Raw genomic sequence first — 14,545 nt, forward strand, 5'->3', positions numbered from 1 at the left:
ACTTTTCCGACTTTTCCATGTTGGAAAATACACTACCAGGTTCTTTAACTCACAGAGATAAATAAACTCTGTAATTTGCTGATCCCTTATGCGGCTATGCTGCATTTACCTTGTCACTTTAATGGCTAGATTTACCTTTGGGACTTTAATTGCCATCTATAGATTTGTGTTTGCGACAGCTGCTTGTATTTAAAGAAGAACTCACACACAATTAAAACTTTTGCTGCCTGCGCCGCCGCAGGGAAAAGGATGCTCCTCTGTTTTTTTGCAGGCTTTTTGGGATGGAGGAAGGATTTGGGCTTTTCGGTGGGCACCGAGGTTCCCGTGGGATGCTCCGGCATCCCGGTGATGGGTGGAGCGGCAGAGGGCGCTGCCGGCCCGCGGGAGGCGCTGCCAGCGCCGCATCTTCCCGGGATAACGGGACGGACCCGCCAGTTCTCTCCGGAGCTGCCTCCGAAGTGAGCGGCGCCCGCCGCAGCCCCGTCCCCGGTTCGGGGGCAGCCCGACCCGCTCCGCCCGGCCCGCCCAGCCCGGCTCGCTGCCCGCCGCAGGCAGGAGCATCCCCGGGACCCCGCGCCCCGCTCCCGGCAGCTGCCCCCGCTCCGCGCCCGTCCCGGTCCCGCCGGGGGCGGCCCCTCAGGTGCGGGGGGCGGGCCGGGGCGGGGCGGCGGCGGCCCGGCGGCCAATGGGCGGCCGTGGGGGAGCCGGCCCGGCCGTCAAGAGGGCCGGGATCCATGAGCGCCGGGCAAAGTTGGGTCCGGGCGGCCGCGGATCACGGACCGGCTCGGCCGCCGTGCGCCCGGGCATGCCGGCGGGGCGGCGGGCACCGCGCGGGAGCGGCGGGCCGCGGGGGCCCCGGCGGTAGCGGCTGCGGCTGCTGAGCGGCGATGCGGCGCGGCGCCCCCGGCCGCCCCCAGCCCCGGAGCGGCGGCGGGAGGAGCGGCGGCACAGGCAGAGCCGGAGCGTCCCGTGAGCGCGGCGCGCCGCCCGCTCCGCTGCCGTCCGCGTCCGGAGCGCAGCGTCCGCGGGTGCCGAGAGGGGCAGCGGCAGCGGGAGCGGGGCAAGCGGCGGCGCCGGGCCGCCCCCTCGGGGCGCTGCGCCCCCGGGTCGCCATGGGCCGCCCCCCGCCGCCCGCGGGCCGCCGCCGCCGCTGCTGCTGTCGCTGCTGCTGCCGCTGCTGCCGCCGCTGGGGAGCGCCGCCGCCGCCGCGGAGCCGCGCCAGGTGTTCCGGGTGCTGGAGGAGCAGCCGCCCGGCACTTGGGTGGGCACCATCGCCACCCGGCCCGGCTTCACCTACCGCCTGAGCGAGCACCACGAGCTCTTCGCCATCAACGCCACCTCGGGCGCCCTGCACACCCGCGCCACCATCGACCGCGAGAGCCTGGCCAGCGACGTGGTGGACCTGGTGGTGCTCTCCAGCCAGCCCACCTACCCCAGCGAGGTGCGCGTCCTGGTGCTCGACCTCAACGACAACGCGCCCGTCTTCCCCGACCCCTCCATCGTGGTGACTTTCAAGGAGGACACGGGCAGCGGGCGCCAGCTCATCCTGGACACTGCCACCGACGCCGACAGTGGCACCAATGGCGTGGACCATGGCTCCTATCGGATCGTGGCCGGCAACGAGGAGGGCCGATTCCGCCTGAACATCACCCTGAACCCCAGCGGTGAGGGCGCTTTCCTGCACCTGGTTTCCCGCGGAGGGCTGGACCGGGAGGCCACCCCCACCTACCAGCTGCTGGTGCAGGTGGAGGACAAGGGCGAGCCCCGTCGGCGAGGGTACCTTCAGGTCAACGTCACCGTCCAGGATATCAATGACAACCCCCCCATCTTCAGCCAGACTCTTTACCAGGCACGAGTGCCTGAGGACGCGCCCGTCGGGGCCAGCGTTCTCCAGGTGACGGCGGCCGATGCCGACGAGGGCACCAACGCTGACATCCGCTACCGCCTGGAAGGAGGCGATGGCAGCGGTGCTGGGGACGGGGCTGGCAGCCTCCCCTTCGAGGTGGACCCCGAGAGCGGCGTGATCCGCATCCGTGAGCGCCTGGACTACGAGGTGCGGCAGCAGTACTCGCTGACCGTGCAGGCCATGGACCGCGGGGTGCCGGCGCTGAGCGGCCGAGCCGAGGCCCTCATCCGCCTGCTCGACGTCAACGACAACGAGCCCCGGGTCAAGTTCCGCTACTTCCCGGCCACCTCCCGGTTCGCCTCCGTGGATGAGAACGCGGCCCCCGGCACGGTGGTGGCCCTGCTGACGGTGAGCGATGCCGACTCTCCGGCGGCCAACGGGAACATCTCCGTGTCCATCCTGGCGGGAAACGAGCAGCGGCACTTCGAGGTGCACAGCAGCAAGGTACCCAACCTCAGCCTCATCAAGGTAGCGGCCGCGCTGGACCGGGAGCGCATCCCGGCCTACAACCTTACCGTGGCGGTGGCGGATAACTACGGGGCCCCACCGCCACCTCCAGGCTCCCCCACTTCTGTCTTCTCCCCTGACGGAGCGGTGGCAGCTCCCGTGAGCCGCTCCTCGGTGGCCAGCCTGGTGATCTTTGTGAACGACATCAACGACCACCCGCCCGTCTTCGGGCAGTCGGTGTACAGCGTGAACATCAGCGAGGATGTGCCCGCGGGCAGCTACGTGCGGGGCCTCAGCGCCACGGACCGGGACTCGGGCCTCAACGCCAACCTCAAGTACAGCATCGTCTCGGGCAACGAGCTGGGCTGGTTCCGCATCAGCGAGCACAGCGGGCTGGTCACCACGGCCGTCCCCGAGGGCACGTCCAGCTCCAGCAGGCTGGACCGGGAGACTGCTTCCCAGGTGGTGCTCAACATCAGTGCCCGTGACCAGGGCGTGCAGCCCAAGTTCTCCTACGCACAGCTGGTGGTGACCGTCCTGGATGTCAATGACAACAAGCCTCGCTTTGGTCAGCCTGAGGGTTACCAGGTGTCCCTGGCTGAAAACTCCCCGTCAGGAACTGAGCTGCTTGTCCTGAGTGCCACTGATGGGGACCTGGGGGACAATGGGACTGTCCGCTTCTCCCTACAGGAAGCCGAGCCGGCGCTGGCAGCAGTTGGCCCCTCCTCTGTGACCCCTCGCCAGATGTTTCGCCTGGACCCGGTTTCAGGCAAGCTCAGCGCCGTCTCACAGCTGGATCGGGAGGAGCAGTCTCACTTCTCCTTGCAGGTCTTGGCCACTGATTTGGGCTCTCCTCCCCTCTCTTCAGTGGCCCGAGTTAACGTGACCATCCTGGATGTGAATGACAATAGCCCTGTGTTTTACCCCATTCAGTATTTTGCCCATATCCAAGAAAACGAGCCAGCTGGAACCTATGTGACCACCGTGTCTGCCATGGACCCCGATCTGGGCCCCAATGGGACAGTCAAGTACAGCATCTCAGCTGGAGATACCTCCAGGTTTCAGGTCCATGGGCAGACAGGAGTCATCACAACAAAAATAGCCCTGGACAGGGAGGAGAAAACTGCTTACCAGTTGCAGATCGTGGCCACTGATGGTGGCCATCTTCAGTCTCAGAACCAAGCCATTGTCACCATCACTGTCTTGGACACACAGGACAACCCCCCTGTTTTCAGCCAGGGCACGTACAGTTTTGTTGTCTTTGAAAATGTTGCCCTGGGTTACCACGTGGGTACTGTTTTTGCTTCCACCATGGACCTCAACACCAACATCAGTTACCTGATTACCACGGGTGACCAGAGGGGCGTGTTTGCCATCAACAGGGTGACGGGGCAGATCACCACAGCCAGTATCATTGACAGGGAGGAGCAAGCATTTTACCAGCTGAAGGTGGTTGCTAGGGGTGGGGCGATAACTGGCGATGCTGTGGTCAATATAACTGTCAAAGACTTAAATGACAACTCCCCACACTTCATTCAAGTGGTGGAAAGTGTAAACGTTGTTGAGAACTGGAAAGCTGGGCATACCATATTCCAGGCCAAAGCTCTTGATCCTGATGAAGGTGTTAATGGCATGGTCCTTTACAGCCTTAAGCAAAACCCAAAGGGCTTGTTCTCAATCAATGAACAAACTGGTGCTATAAGCTTAACGGGGCCGCTTGACATAAATGCTGGGTCTTACCAGGTCGAAATCCTGGCCTCGGATATGGGGGTGCCTCAGCTGTCCTCCACCTTTATCCTGACTGTCTCTGTCCATGATGTAAATGATAACCCGCCTGTGTTTGACCAGCTTTCCTATGAAATTACTATTTTGGAGTCAGAACCTGTGAATTCCAGGTTCTTTAAGGTACAGGCTACTGACAAAGACTCGGGAGTGAACGGTGAAATAGCTTACAGTATAATTGAAGGAAATGCTGGGGATGCCTTTGGCATATTCCCAGATGGCCAGCTGTATATAAAAAGTGAACTGGACCGTGAGCTTCAGGAAAGATATGTTTTACTGGTCGTTGCCTCTGATAGAGCAGTAGAGCCACTCAATGCTACTGTGAATGTTACTGTGATTCTGGAGGATGTAAATGATAACAGGCCCCTGTTCAACAGTACCAACTATGTGTTTTATTTTGAAGAGGAACAGAGAGGTGGGTCGTATGTGGGTAAAATAAATGCTGTAGATAAAGACTTTGGGCCAAACGGTGAGGTCAGGTATTCATTTGAGCATATGCAGCCAGATTTTGAGCTGAACACAGTAACTGGGGAGATTAGGAGCACTCATCAGTTTGACAGAGAAGCTCTCATGAGGCAGAGGGGAGCTGCAGTATTTAGCCTTACAGTAATAGCCACTGATCAAGGGTTGCCAAAGCCTCTGAAAGATCAGGCAACTGTACAGATCTACATGAAAGACATCAATGATAATGCCCCCAAGTTTTTGAAAGATCTTTACCAAGCCACTATATCAGAATTGGCAGCAAATCTGACACAAGTGCTGCGAGTTTCTGCCTCAGATGTTGATGAAGGGGTTAATGGGTTGATTCAGTATTCTGTAATCAAGGGAAATGAAGAAAATCAGTTTGTAATAGACAGCAGCACAGGCCAAGTGACCTTAGTGGGCAGACTAGATTATGAGGCTACTGCATCGTATTCCCTTGTCATCCAAGCTGTAGACTCTGGAGCTGTTCCCCTAAGTTCAACTTGCATGTTGAGCATTGATGTGTTGGATGAAAATGACAACAGCCCTTCCTTCCCTAAATCAACCCTGTTAGTGGATGTCTTGGAAAATATGAGGGTTGGTGAGCTTGTGTCGTCTGTCACTGCCACAGATTCTGATTCAGGTGACAACGCTGACCTCCACTACAGCATTACAGGGACAAACAATCACGGGACCTTTAGCATCAGTCCCAACACCGGGAGTATTTTCCTTGCCAAGAAACTGGACTTTGAGACACAATCTCTGTATAAGCTAAACATAACGGCAAAAGACCAAGGGAGGCCCCCGCGATCCTCTACCATGTCAGTGGTCATACACGTCAGGGATTTCAATGATAACCCTCCTCATTTTCCTCCAGGAGACATCTTTAAATCGATTGTTGAGAACGTTCCTGTGGGCAGCTCTGTCATTTCTGTGACTGCTCACGATCCAGACGCGGATATTAACGGGCAGCTAACCTATGCAATCATCCAGCAGGTGCCAAGGGGCAATCACTTCCGTATCGACGAGGTGAGAGGGACGATATTTACCAGCGCTGAAATAGATCGGGAGTTTGCCAATCTCTTTGAGCTGACGGTCAAAGCCACCGATCAGGCCGTTCCCGTGGAGTCCAGGCGCTTTGCCCTCAAGAACGTGACCATCCTGGTGACAGATCAGAACGACAACGTACCCGTGTTCGTGTCGCAGAATGCCCTTGCAGCCGACCCCTCGGTGGTGATCGGCTCCATCCTGACCACCATTATCGCTGCGGACCCTGACGAGGGTGCCAATGGGGAGGTGGAGTATGAGATAGTCAATGGAGACACCGAGACCTTCATCGTGGACCGCTACAGCGGAGATTTGAGAGTGGCCTCAGCCTTGGTGCCTTCCCAGCTCATCTACAACCTCATTGTTTCTGCCACCGACCTGGGCCCCGAGAGGAGAAAATCCACCACTGAGATGACTATAATCCTGCAGGGGGTTGACGGGCCTGTTTTCACTCAGCCGAAATACATCACCATCCTGAAGGAGGGCGAGCCCATCGGGACGAACGTGATCTCCCTGGAGGCGGCGAGCCCGCGGGGCTCCGAGGCGCAGGTGGAATATTACATCGTGTCTGTCCGCTGCGAGGACAGGAGCCTCGGGCGCCTCTTCACCATCGGGCGCCACACCGGCATCATCCAGACCGCTGCCATCCTGGACAGGGAGCAAGGAGCACGGCTCTACCTGGTGGATGTTTATGCCATTGAGAAGTCGTCTGTTTTGCCCCGCACGCAGCGAGCAGAGGTAAAGGTTTATTCAGTAATTATTTGTCTTGTTACTCCTGTGTAATTCCAGGATTATGGTTGGTTTTTCACTGAAGTTGTGGTGTCAGTGTTGGGCATGAGCATGGGCTCTGAGCAGCTCATGTCATGGAAGTTCTTGCCATCCCTGCCTGGCTAAGTCCCTCGGATGGCAGGTCTCCTCACACACCTCCAATTTTCGTTACTTTTCTACCTAACTCACTGATGAGTATGAAAATGGTTTTGTTTCTCTTCCTGGATGTGACAGGTGGTAACAGCGTAACATTTTAGTTGGAAACTTCCCTTATCACAAAGCCATTTGCCTTGACTGAAGGGTCTTTAAAGGTTTTCTCCCTGACTAGCTTGAAAAGCGATGGGTGGAAGCCGGGTTTGGAACGACATCTGTGAAGTACAAGTGTTTCAATTGCTCTGCTTTCAGTCACAGAGCTGGTCATTCACATTGCTCCTGCTTTGTTGTGTGGTAATGCTGAGAAGCCAGGTGTGAGAATGAGTCTTGTGTTTGCTTTAAGTTGCAGCATCTCCTGGAGCTGCCTTCTGCACTTCACCATGGCCTTTGACTTGCCATTCCTGGGAATTTGGGGCTGGCACTGCTGAGTGGGCCAGCCAGGAGAGGATGGTGGTAGTGTGTAGTGGTTTAACCATTTCCCTCCCTGGCTGAACATACCCCTCAGTGCTGCACAGCCCTACAGATCCCCCAGCCACACTTCCCCCTGGGAATTAAATGCTGGTTTTGATACTGTGGTGGTTTGCAGGTTTGGGGTTTTTTTTTTGGTTTGATCTTGGCAAAAGTGGTATTTCCAATTCTTACTTGACAGCTGTGGATTTTTTTCTCTTCATAGCTGCTTTTGTTGTTTCTTCTGCAGGTTAAGTATGATCTGTGTGTGATGTTGCTCTCCTATACTGGCAGTGACAGATCCTCTCTGAAGTGATTGTCGGGGATTTTGAGCACTGTTCCATCTCAGAAATGTGATCCCATCCTGCTGTGTGTGCAGTGTGCTACTGATGGTCATGTTTTGACCAACAGTAGAGTATTGGAAAAAGACCTTTTTAGTTAGCAGTGCTGCTGGTTTAAGTAATTTGTGCTATTTTTATGAGAATATTCCTGTTGTGCAGGGATACAAATGGTATCTTTTACAATTTGTAAAAGATACACGTTTATAATTTTTTCTTTACTATTGTGTCACATTTTGTCTTGATGGACAGTTGTTTTGAGGATCAGGCCTTTATCATTGGCCATTTGGATCACAACCATTCAGCTCTGAGTTTGAGCAAAGAGTTTCTTGGCTGGGGAAGGATTCATGGGAGACCCAACCCTATGGCTGCAATATTCTTACATGTTGTAAAAGCATTCAACATGAGTATTTGCTGAGCAGGGAAGAGAACAACCATTGAAACTTCAAACAAGTTTTACATTGTTGAATGCAAACCACTTCTGAAATAACAAGCAAATGTTTTGTTCTGTAAAGAACACTGAGAGGCATAATTGGGAGTTAGAATTTCCTATTACTGCTTGTATCTTTATAGTCTCTAAAATGCGCCTTCTCCCAAATGCAATTAGCTTACTGTGCTTCTTTATAAATGTCTTATAAATTATAATCAGCTTTCAACTTTCAAAAACATAACCATATGCAGTCTTCCCCTTAACTGATGGGATTTCTCTGGAAGGCTTTTGCTGTCCAGCACAAGAACTGCTACAGTGACATTCTGTGTGCAAGCTGACTGTCAGTGGGTGCTGAATAAGCAACACAACTTTTTTTTTCATATATTTATATATTTTTTTCTCTTTGATTTTGTTTGTTGGGTTTTGGTTTGGATCTTTTTTTTTTTGGTGGGGAAAAAACATGAGTATTGTGTATTTTCTTTCTTATGAAGAGCGTTGGGTTTTGTGTCTCGGTATGGTTAAAGAAAAGGGAAAACCAGTAATAGGATAGTCTTAACAATGTCTGCATGATTATTCTTCATTGCCTGCCATGCTGTCTGCCCTGATGCCAGAAATCATCTTAATTACAGTGTGGCATGTGAGAGAACCACTGAGCACGGGGAGCTGCCCAGCGCTAAACGCGCTGCCTGAGATTGGCGAGGAGAGCAGCGGGAGTAAGGAAGTTAATTAAGGATCTTTTGTCTAATACAGACTGCAGCAATGGGTTTGGGTGACAGGTACCTGGTGTGAAATAGAGATATTTACAGTTTTGAAACAGTGACTCGGCTTTGTCTGGCCAGCAGGCAGTACAAAAGAAGAGCAGGCTTGCGTGAAACCGCTTGCTTGAGAAGTGAATTAATCCTTGTCCTTGGGAAGTGGTGTGATTTCCCCCCTCCCCAAATTCTGTCACAAATTTATTTTATTTACCTTCTAAAATAATATCAAATATATGGAAAAGATCCACCTAGTGCCCTAACTGAAGAAGGAAGTATCTTTTCAGTATTTCTCATCCATCCCTTGCAGGTGCTTTGTGAACAGTGTCCAAGGGCAGAGCTTTGCAGTGGCAGGACTGTGGGGAATCCTTGCTGAACCCAGAGCAGCTGACGTGCCTTGAAACTGAACAGTTCTGTTATTTTCAGCAAAGCAATAACAAAAGTTTAGGAAACAAAATGTTTGTTTACAATTTGTGGTTTATGTTTTCATCACCAGCTTTTTATCTTGCGTATGTTTCTGTGTTTGTTGTTACTATATGGAAAGAAAAGTGGTGGTGGGGTGTGTGTCAGGAAAATGCAAGTAGTGAGGTAAAGCTTTCTTCAAATACCAAATATTTGAGATTCTAAAGAAAACTCAAGTGCTTCTTCCAGTGTATTTTACAGCTAGATGGTAATTTTGGATGGTAGTTGTTGGATCTGAAAGCTTGTTTTTTAATTTTTTTTTAATTTTATCCTATTTGTAATCTATAGTGACAGACCAGCGTGAATGTGTTTGGTGATCAGTCTCAGCTTTTCCCCCCTGTTAATCATTAGGTTAATACAATCATCACTCTTGATCTCATGTAAAAAAAGGGTAATGTAGGAATCCTAAAGGGGTGCCTTCAGTTTGCCATTCCATACCTTTTTAATGTTTCTGCTGAGGGAAAAAAACCCTCAGCAACAGCAAAACTCCTTTCTCTTGGCTTTCCAACATAAATCCTCTTTTAACCTTTTGGGCAGAGCTGAGGGTTTCACCACCATGATTTTATATTTAACACAGAATGGCTAATGCCTGCTGGCATCCCTTGCACACCTCATGGCTCCCCTCAGCCCTGCCTCCTCAAACAAGGGCTGCATGCTGTGGGATATTTTGGGTGGCCCTGTGGTGTACCCTGCTTTGTGTCTGGCAGCAATAATAGGAGCCCAGGGACAATACCTCATCTTCAGTGTAACCAGGGATTAAGAGGAATTAGACAGGATCTGCAGTTTGTGTGTTTAACCCTTCAGTGCATGGCATCCTTGAAGGGAGTTGTGGCCCTGTGTATATAATTTATAGTGATTTATGTATCATCTGTGCCAGTGGAGAGGGGGTAACACTTTGGGAGGTGAACTCCTCAACATTTTTCATCTACTTTAAATAGGTTCATAGCTCCCAAGGAACAGAGGAGAAAGGTGTAAATGAGGAAAGCGTATAAACTTAAACTGAAAGATTTAGTGGTGGTATTGATTTGGAAATGGAAATACATGGAGAGGCAGATCAGTGGTCCTGTTGGTGCTTTTTACCTGGGAATGTAAATGTCCTCTCAGAAGAGGGGACTGTCTTCGTTTGCAGACAGGGTAAAATGAGACCCTGGGTTTTCTTTTTGTAGCTTCATCTTGTGAGTGCTTTACGATTGATGTAGGCACACAGTTTGTGGTGATTGGGAGTGGGGCTGTGGCTGAGCCTAATCCCCAATGGGCCACAGCTGTGCAGGACAGGTGAGCAGCATTGAAGGTAACGAGTGCCCAGGGGCACTGCCCAACCACCAAAGGGAACAGAGGGCACACAGGTGCAGTGCATCAACAGGAGGGGATAAAAGGCTGGGCTGAAGAACAAGAAGGGCAGATGCCTGCAGCCTTCTGGAGTGGTGTGGTGTTACTCTGTGTGGGCTGGAGGCTTCTGGAATATATGGTGACACTCTGTGTGTTGTGGCTGTCTCAGCTGCGACAGATTGGCACTGTTGGGAATCTTGGACTTCCAAAGCTGGGGAAGTGTTTCTTCCTTATTCAGGTAAGATGTGGGGATTTCAGACAGTGCTTGGTAAAGATGTGGAAATTAATGAAGAAAGAGTGAATGGCCCTGGCCTCCTGGAAAGACAGTCACAGGAGGGTTTGCCTTGACTCAGCAGGAACTGCAGCCATTGCCATAAACCTAGGATTGCATGGTGTAAAGAGCTGATGTGGAGCTTTTTGTCCCAGTCCAGGCTGTGTCCTGTGCCTGAACCTGCTCTGTGTCACTCCTGCATCCCTGGGCTGGGTTCTGCTCCAGGGCTGTGGTGTCACCATCCCACTGAGAGAGGAGCTGGGGTGTCCTGGGGGGCCAGACACTGAAGGTGCTGCTTCTCCAGCCAGGCTGGCTAATGCAGGGCTTTACATTTAGTAAGGGAATTAGAAACCCACTTCAGAGAAGTCTTATCTGGCGTGTCTCATATTTACCAGCGCAAATAAGAACAATGGGGTTCTCCTTGTATTCATGCTATTTATAAATTGGCTCATTCTTTAATGGTACATGGCACATCAATTGTTGCCTGAAAAAGGAAACTGCTTATGAAATGTTGGAGTAAACAATGAAAATCTGCTGCCTTGTCCCAGCTCCAAAGACACTTTTTTTGTTCTCCTCCTAAAACTGATATTGCTGGTTCTAAGAAATGTGTAATTATTTAAGTTACTGCTGTCATTTGCATGATCTGAAAAAGGATCTCTAAGCTGTCCTTGAACTAGAGTGGGAGATGAATGTTCCTTATGTGGAAAACTATTCAGAACCAATTTGTGTGTTTTGGTTCAGAGTTGGCCCTTTTTTCATCCTCTCTAATTTCTTTAATGATTCTGCCTTGCTACATGTTCTTAATATCTAGAATTTCTCATTTCTTTGCTATTTTAGCAGCCTTTGGGCATTTTTGCATGTGAGGTCACCTAATAATTTTTATGTTAAAAATCACTAGACTTCTAAAAACAACATTCTTTATTATGGAAAATATTATTTTTCATGTGTCTCTAGTGCAAACACTAGAAATTATAGCCAAAAAAACAGGGCAAAATTTTCATGTGCTTATTTTTGCTAAGTGTTAAGTTCTTCATACAAATCTCCAAATGGTTCTTGGGTCCTATAGATGTTAATAAGTGAGTCCTTTTCCATGTAAAATGATATCCCCAGGGCTGAGGGAGTGCAGTGCTCTTTCCATGTGTTAGGTGAAGCAATGAGTGGCTGCCCATTTGCTCCAGGAGCTGGTCACCAAAACCTGCTTTGCCCTCTTGGTGTCCCCAGCTCTCACCTGTACTTTTATTGGGGCAGGTCTGTGTTGGTGGTGGTGTCTGAGAGCTTTGCTGTTGTTCTGGTCCCGATTCTTGTGCAGTTTCTCTGGGGCTGCACCTCCCCAAAGGATGCTCGTTCCCTTTTGACTGGCAGAAGTTTCCACGCTCTGAGTCTCTCCAAGTTTGAATTGCCACTTCCCACCCCTCCAGGAGCAAGGTGTCCATTTAATTTATATCAAAGCAAGCCCTTGGCATGACATAGTTCTGCTGGTACAGTTTGTTTTAACTGTGTCTAGACTAGGGAGCTGCTGGTAACTCAGTTTGGTTTCTTGCTCTGTGGAGACAAGCCCTAGCACACTCATGTCCCAGTTGAAAAAAGGAATTTATGGGGGCTAAAACTGAAGTGAAACAAAGAGTTTTCCTCACATGTTCCCCAAGTCTGGAAAAGCAGTGCTGGATCAGAGTGGTGCATCAGTGCCATACTGATTTGTTTCAGTGAATTTATAGCCTGGCTGGGCTTTGCCAAGAATAATAGCAGATATGTTAGAGAAACCGTGTCTTTGTTTTACTGAGACATTTCTCTCTATTCTAATAAATCTTATTTTTAATTAGACCCTCAGTCTAGACTGTCAGGCAGGTTTGTTTTTACAGTGCTCTATTTTTGTTTACTTCCTCGCAGGGAAAACATTCCAAAAGGACAGTAGAACAGATGGAAACTGATAGCCATGATCACACTGTAAAAATACATCGAGCTGCATTCGTTAATGCACAAGAATTTCAAAGGGCCTGTTATGAAGTGGTAATTTATGTGCCAACAGCTATGCAGAAAGTAATGGAAACAAGAGTTTACCTCAGCATTTCGTGTCTGTAGCCATCACACATGCATGCTGATGGTAGGTGGGCTGTGGCTTGTGTTCACACAGTCTTAGTAAGTGATCTTGGTCTTAAGTAAGTGTGCAAGGGTTCTGCTGCAATGAATGCAGCCATCCAGAGCTACAGACAGAGAGGCATTCAGCAGCTCTGAGGCTCAGACGGGTGGAAGGAGCTTTGGGGGCTCCTTTTGGAAAAGAGCAGCTTGTTGCAGATGCTCCTCTCCAAAGAGCATCTTTGCTCTTCTACCTTCTGCCCTCTACACTCTGTCCCAAAGGTGGCATCATCCCATGGGCAGCTTTGGGTTCCCTGCAGTGCCCATGTGAGGATATTATGACTGCTAAGAGCCCTGTGAAGCTGGTTTGGATTCTCTAATAGAGCTGGAACATGAAGGCAGGGTTTTCCTCATGGATGTTTAAGTGAAATGAATGGGAATGGGTTTGTGATGTGCCATATATTGAGCCTTGTAAACAGTCCCTCTCCAGCTCTCTCATAGACCCTTTAGGTGCTCTGAAGTCTCCCTGGACTCTTCTCCAGGCTGAACAACCCAGCTCTGTCAGCCTGACCTGACACAAGAGGTGCTCCAGCCCTCGTGCCATCTCCTTCTTATTAAACTGTTTATGAGTGGCACTGATAAAACCGATGAGCTGGAGCCTTTGTGTTTTACAAGTTACTTCTGACTCCTTTCCAGGCCCTTAGCTGGATCTCTCTTTTATGGGGCATCTTAAGAGTACAGAGAGTGACTGTCTCTGTTGCTGGTGGGAGCCAAGAGGGGATTTATGAGTTGGGTTAGGACAGCAGCTGCTTTTGGAGGTCTCCATCACCAGATGGAGGCTCACAGCTCACTCCTGTGCTCTCTCCTGGAGAGCAGAGCTGGGCCAGCAGCACCCATGTGCGTGCCCTGCCTTTGGGGCAGGCTGTGCCATCCTGCCAGGGCCTTTCTGCCGCGTGCCACCTGTGGAGCTGCTCTGCCCTGGGCCACAACTCTGCCCTGCTGCTGATGCAAGGTTATCATCTACTACTGAAGCAAAAATTAACAAAAGACAACTTTCAACCCAATGAGTTACGCTAATGAGTGTTAGTTTTGGTTATAAAATCATTTATAAAGTTTTTTCCTCAAGGATTTCTTTGGAGATAGTTTGTTTGAATTTTAATGCTTCTGAAGCCTTTTCAAGATTTTTTTGGGGTCTAAAACAGAAATGAGAAGAACATTAATGTAAGGTTTTAAGCAAGTGCTCTATACCTAGTCCTCTTTGGGTTTTAAGGCAAACATGTAATTTTATAATAACCCACGCTTTTCAGCACTGAAAGTTTTGTGGGTTTTTTGACACCAGTTTGTTTTTTGGGCCAATCTAGGAGAAGACTATTAGTTCCAGGAACATGTATATGATGTTTCACCTACCCAGATGTGTAGTCCTCTCACTAGGCTATGAACAGAACTTACATCCTACTTGTACCAAATTAATTTAAGTAGCATCCAACACTAGATAGCGTGGCTCTGTGTCATTCAAAATTGGCTTTCAGAACAAGAATTTGATCTGCAGCATCCTGAAGCATTTGAGGAGAGGAAAAAGTCCTAGTTCCCATGCCAGGGTATGTATGTATATTAGGACAGAAAAGCACTACTTTAAGCTGGAGGGGTCTGTTTGCCATGGGCACTGTGCATGGGGAAATAAGTGATTCTATTTCCCTCTGAGTGTGCTAGTGGAGAAATTGTTCCTTGGAGAGAGCTGAGTGCTTTTCATGTCAACTCCTTTCTGGATCATTTTTGATAAATTAAGAGAATTCTCCTGAAGTAGTTCAGAGGAATAAATAAGATGCCAGAGCTGTGCTGCACATCTGTAGTATATGTGTTTAGAGCTTGAATTTTCCA

General features: G+C 50.3%; 1 protein-coding gene across 1 annotated transcript in view; it reads left to right on the forward strand.

The window, feature by feature from the left end:
* Positions 1-329: 329 nt before the first annotated feature.
* Positions 330-14,545, forward strand: part of FAT4 (FAT atypical cadherin 4) — a 123,470-nt gene continuing 109,254 nt past the window's right edge. The window contains exons 1-2 of the mRNA XM_030948360.1: positions 330-861; positions 975-6,382. Coding sequence (XP_030804220.1) covers positions 330-861; positions 975-6,382 — 5,940 coding nt within the window. The remainder of the gene's footprint in view (positions 862-974; positions 6,383-14,545) is intronic.

The sequence above is a fragment of the Camarhynchus parvulus genome, chromosome 4 (genome assembly GCF_901933205.1).
Source record: "Camarhynchus parvulus chromosome 4, STF_HiC, whole genome shotgun sequence".
Lineage (NCBI taxonomy): Eukaryota > Metazoa > Chordata > Aves > Passeriformes > Thraupidae > Camarhynchus > Camarhynchus parvulus.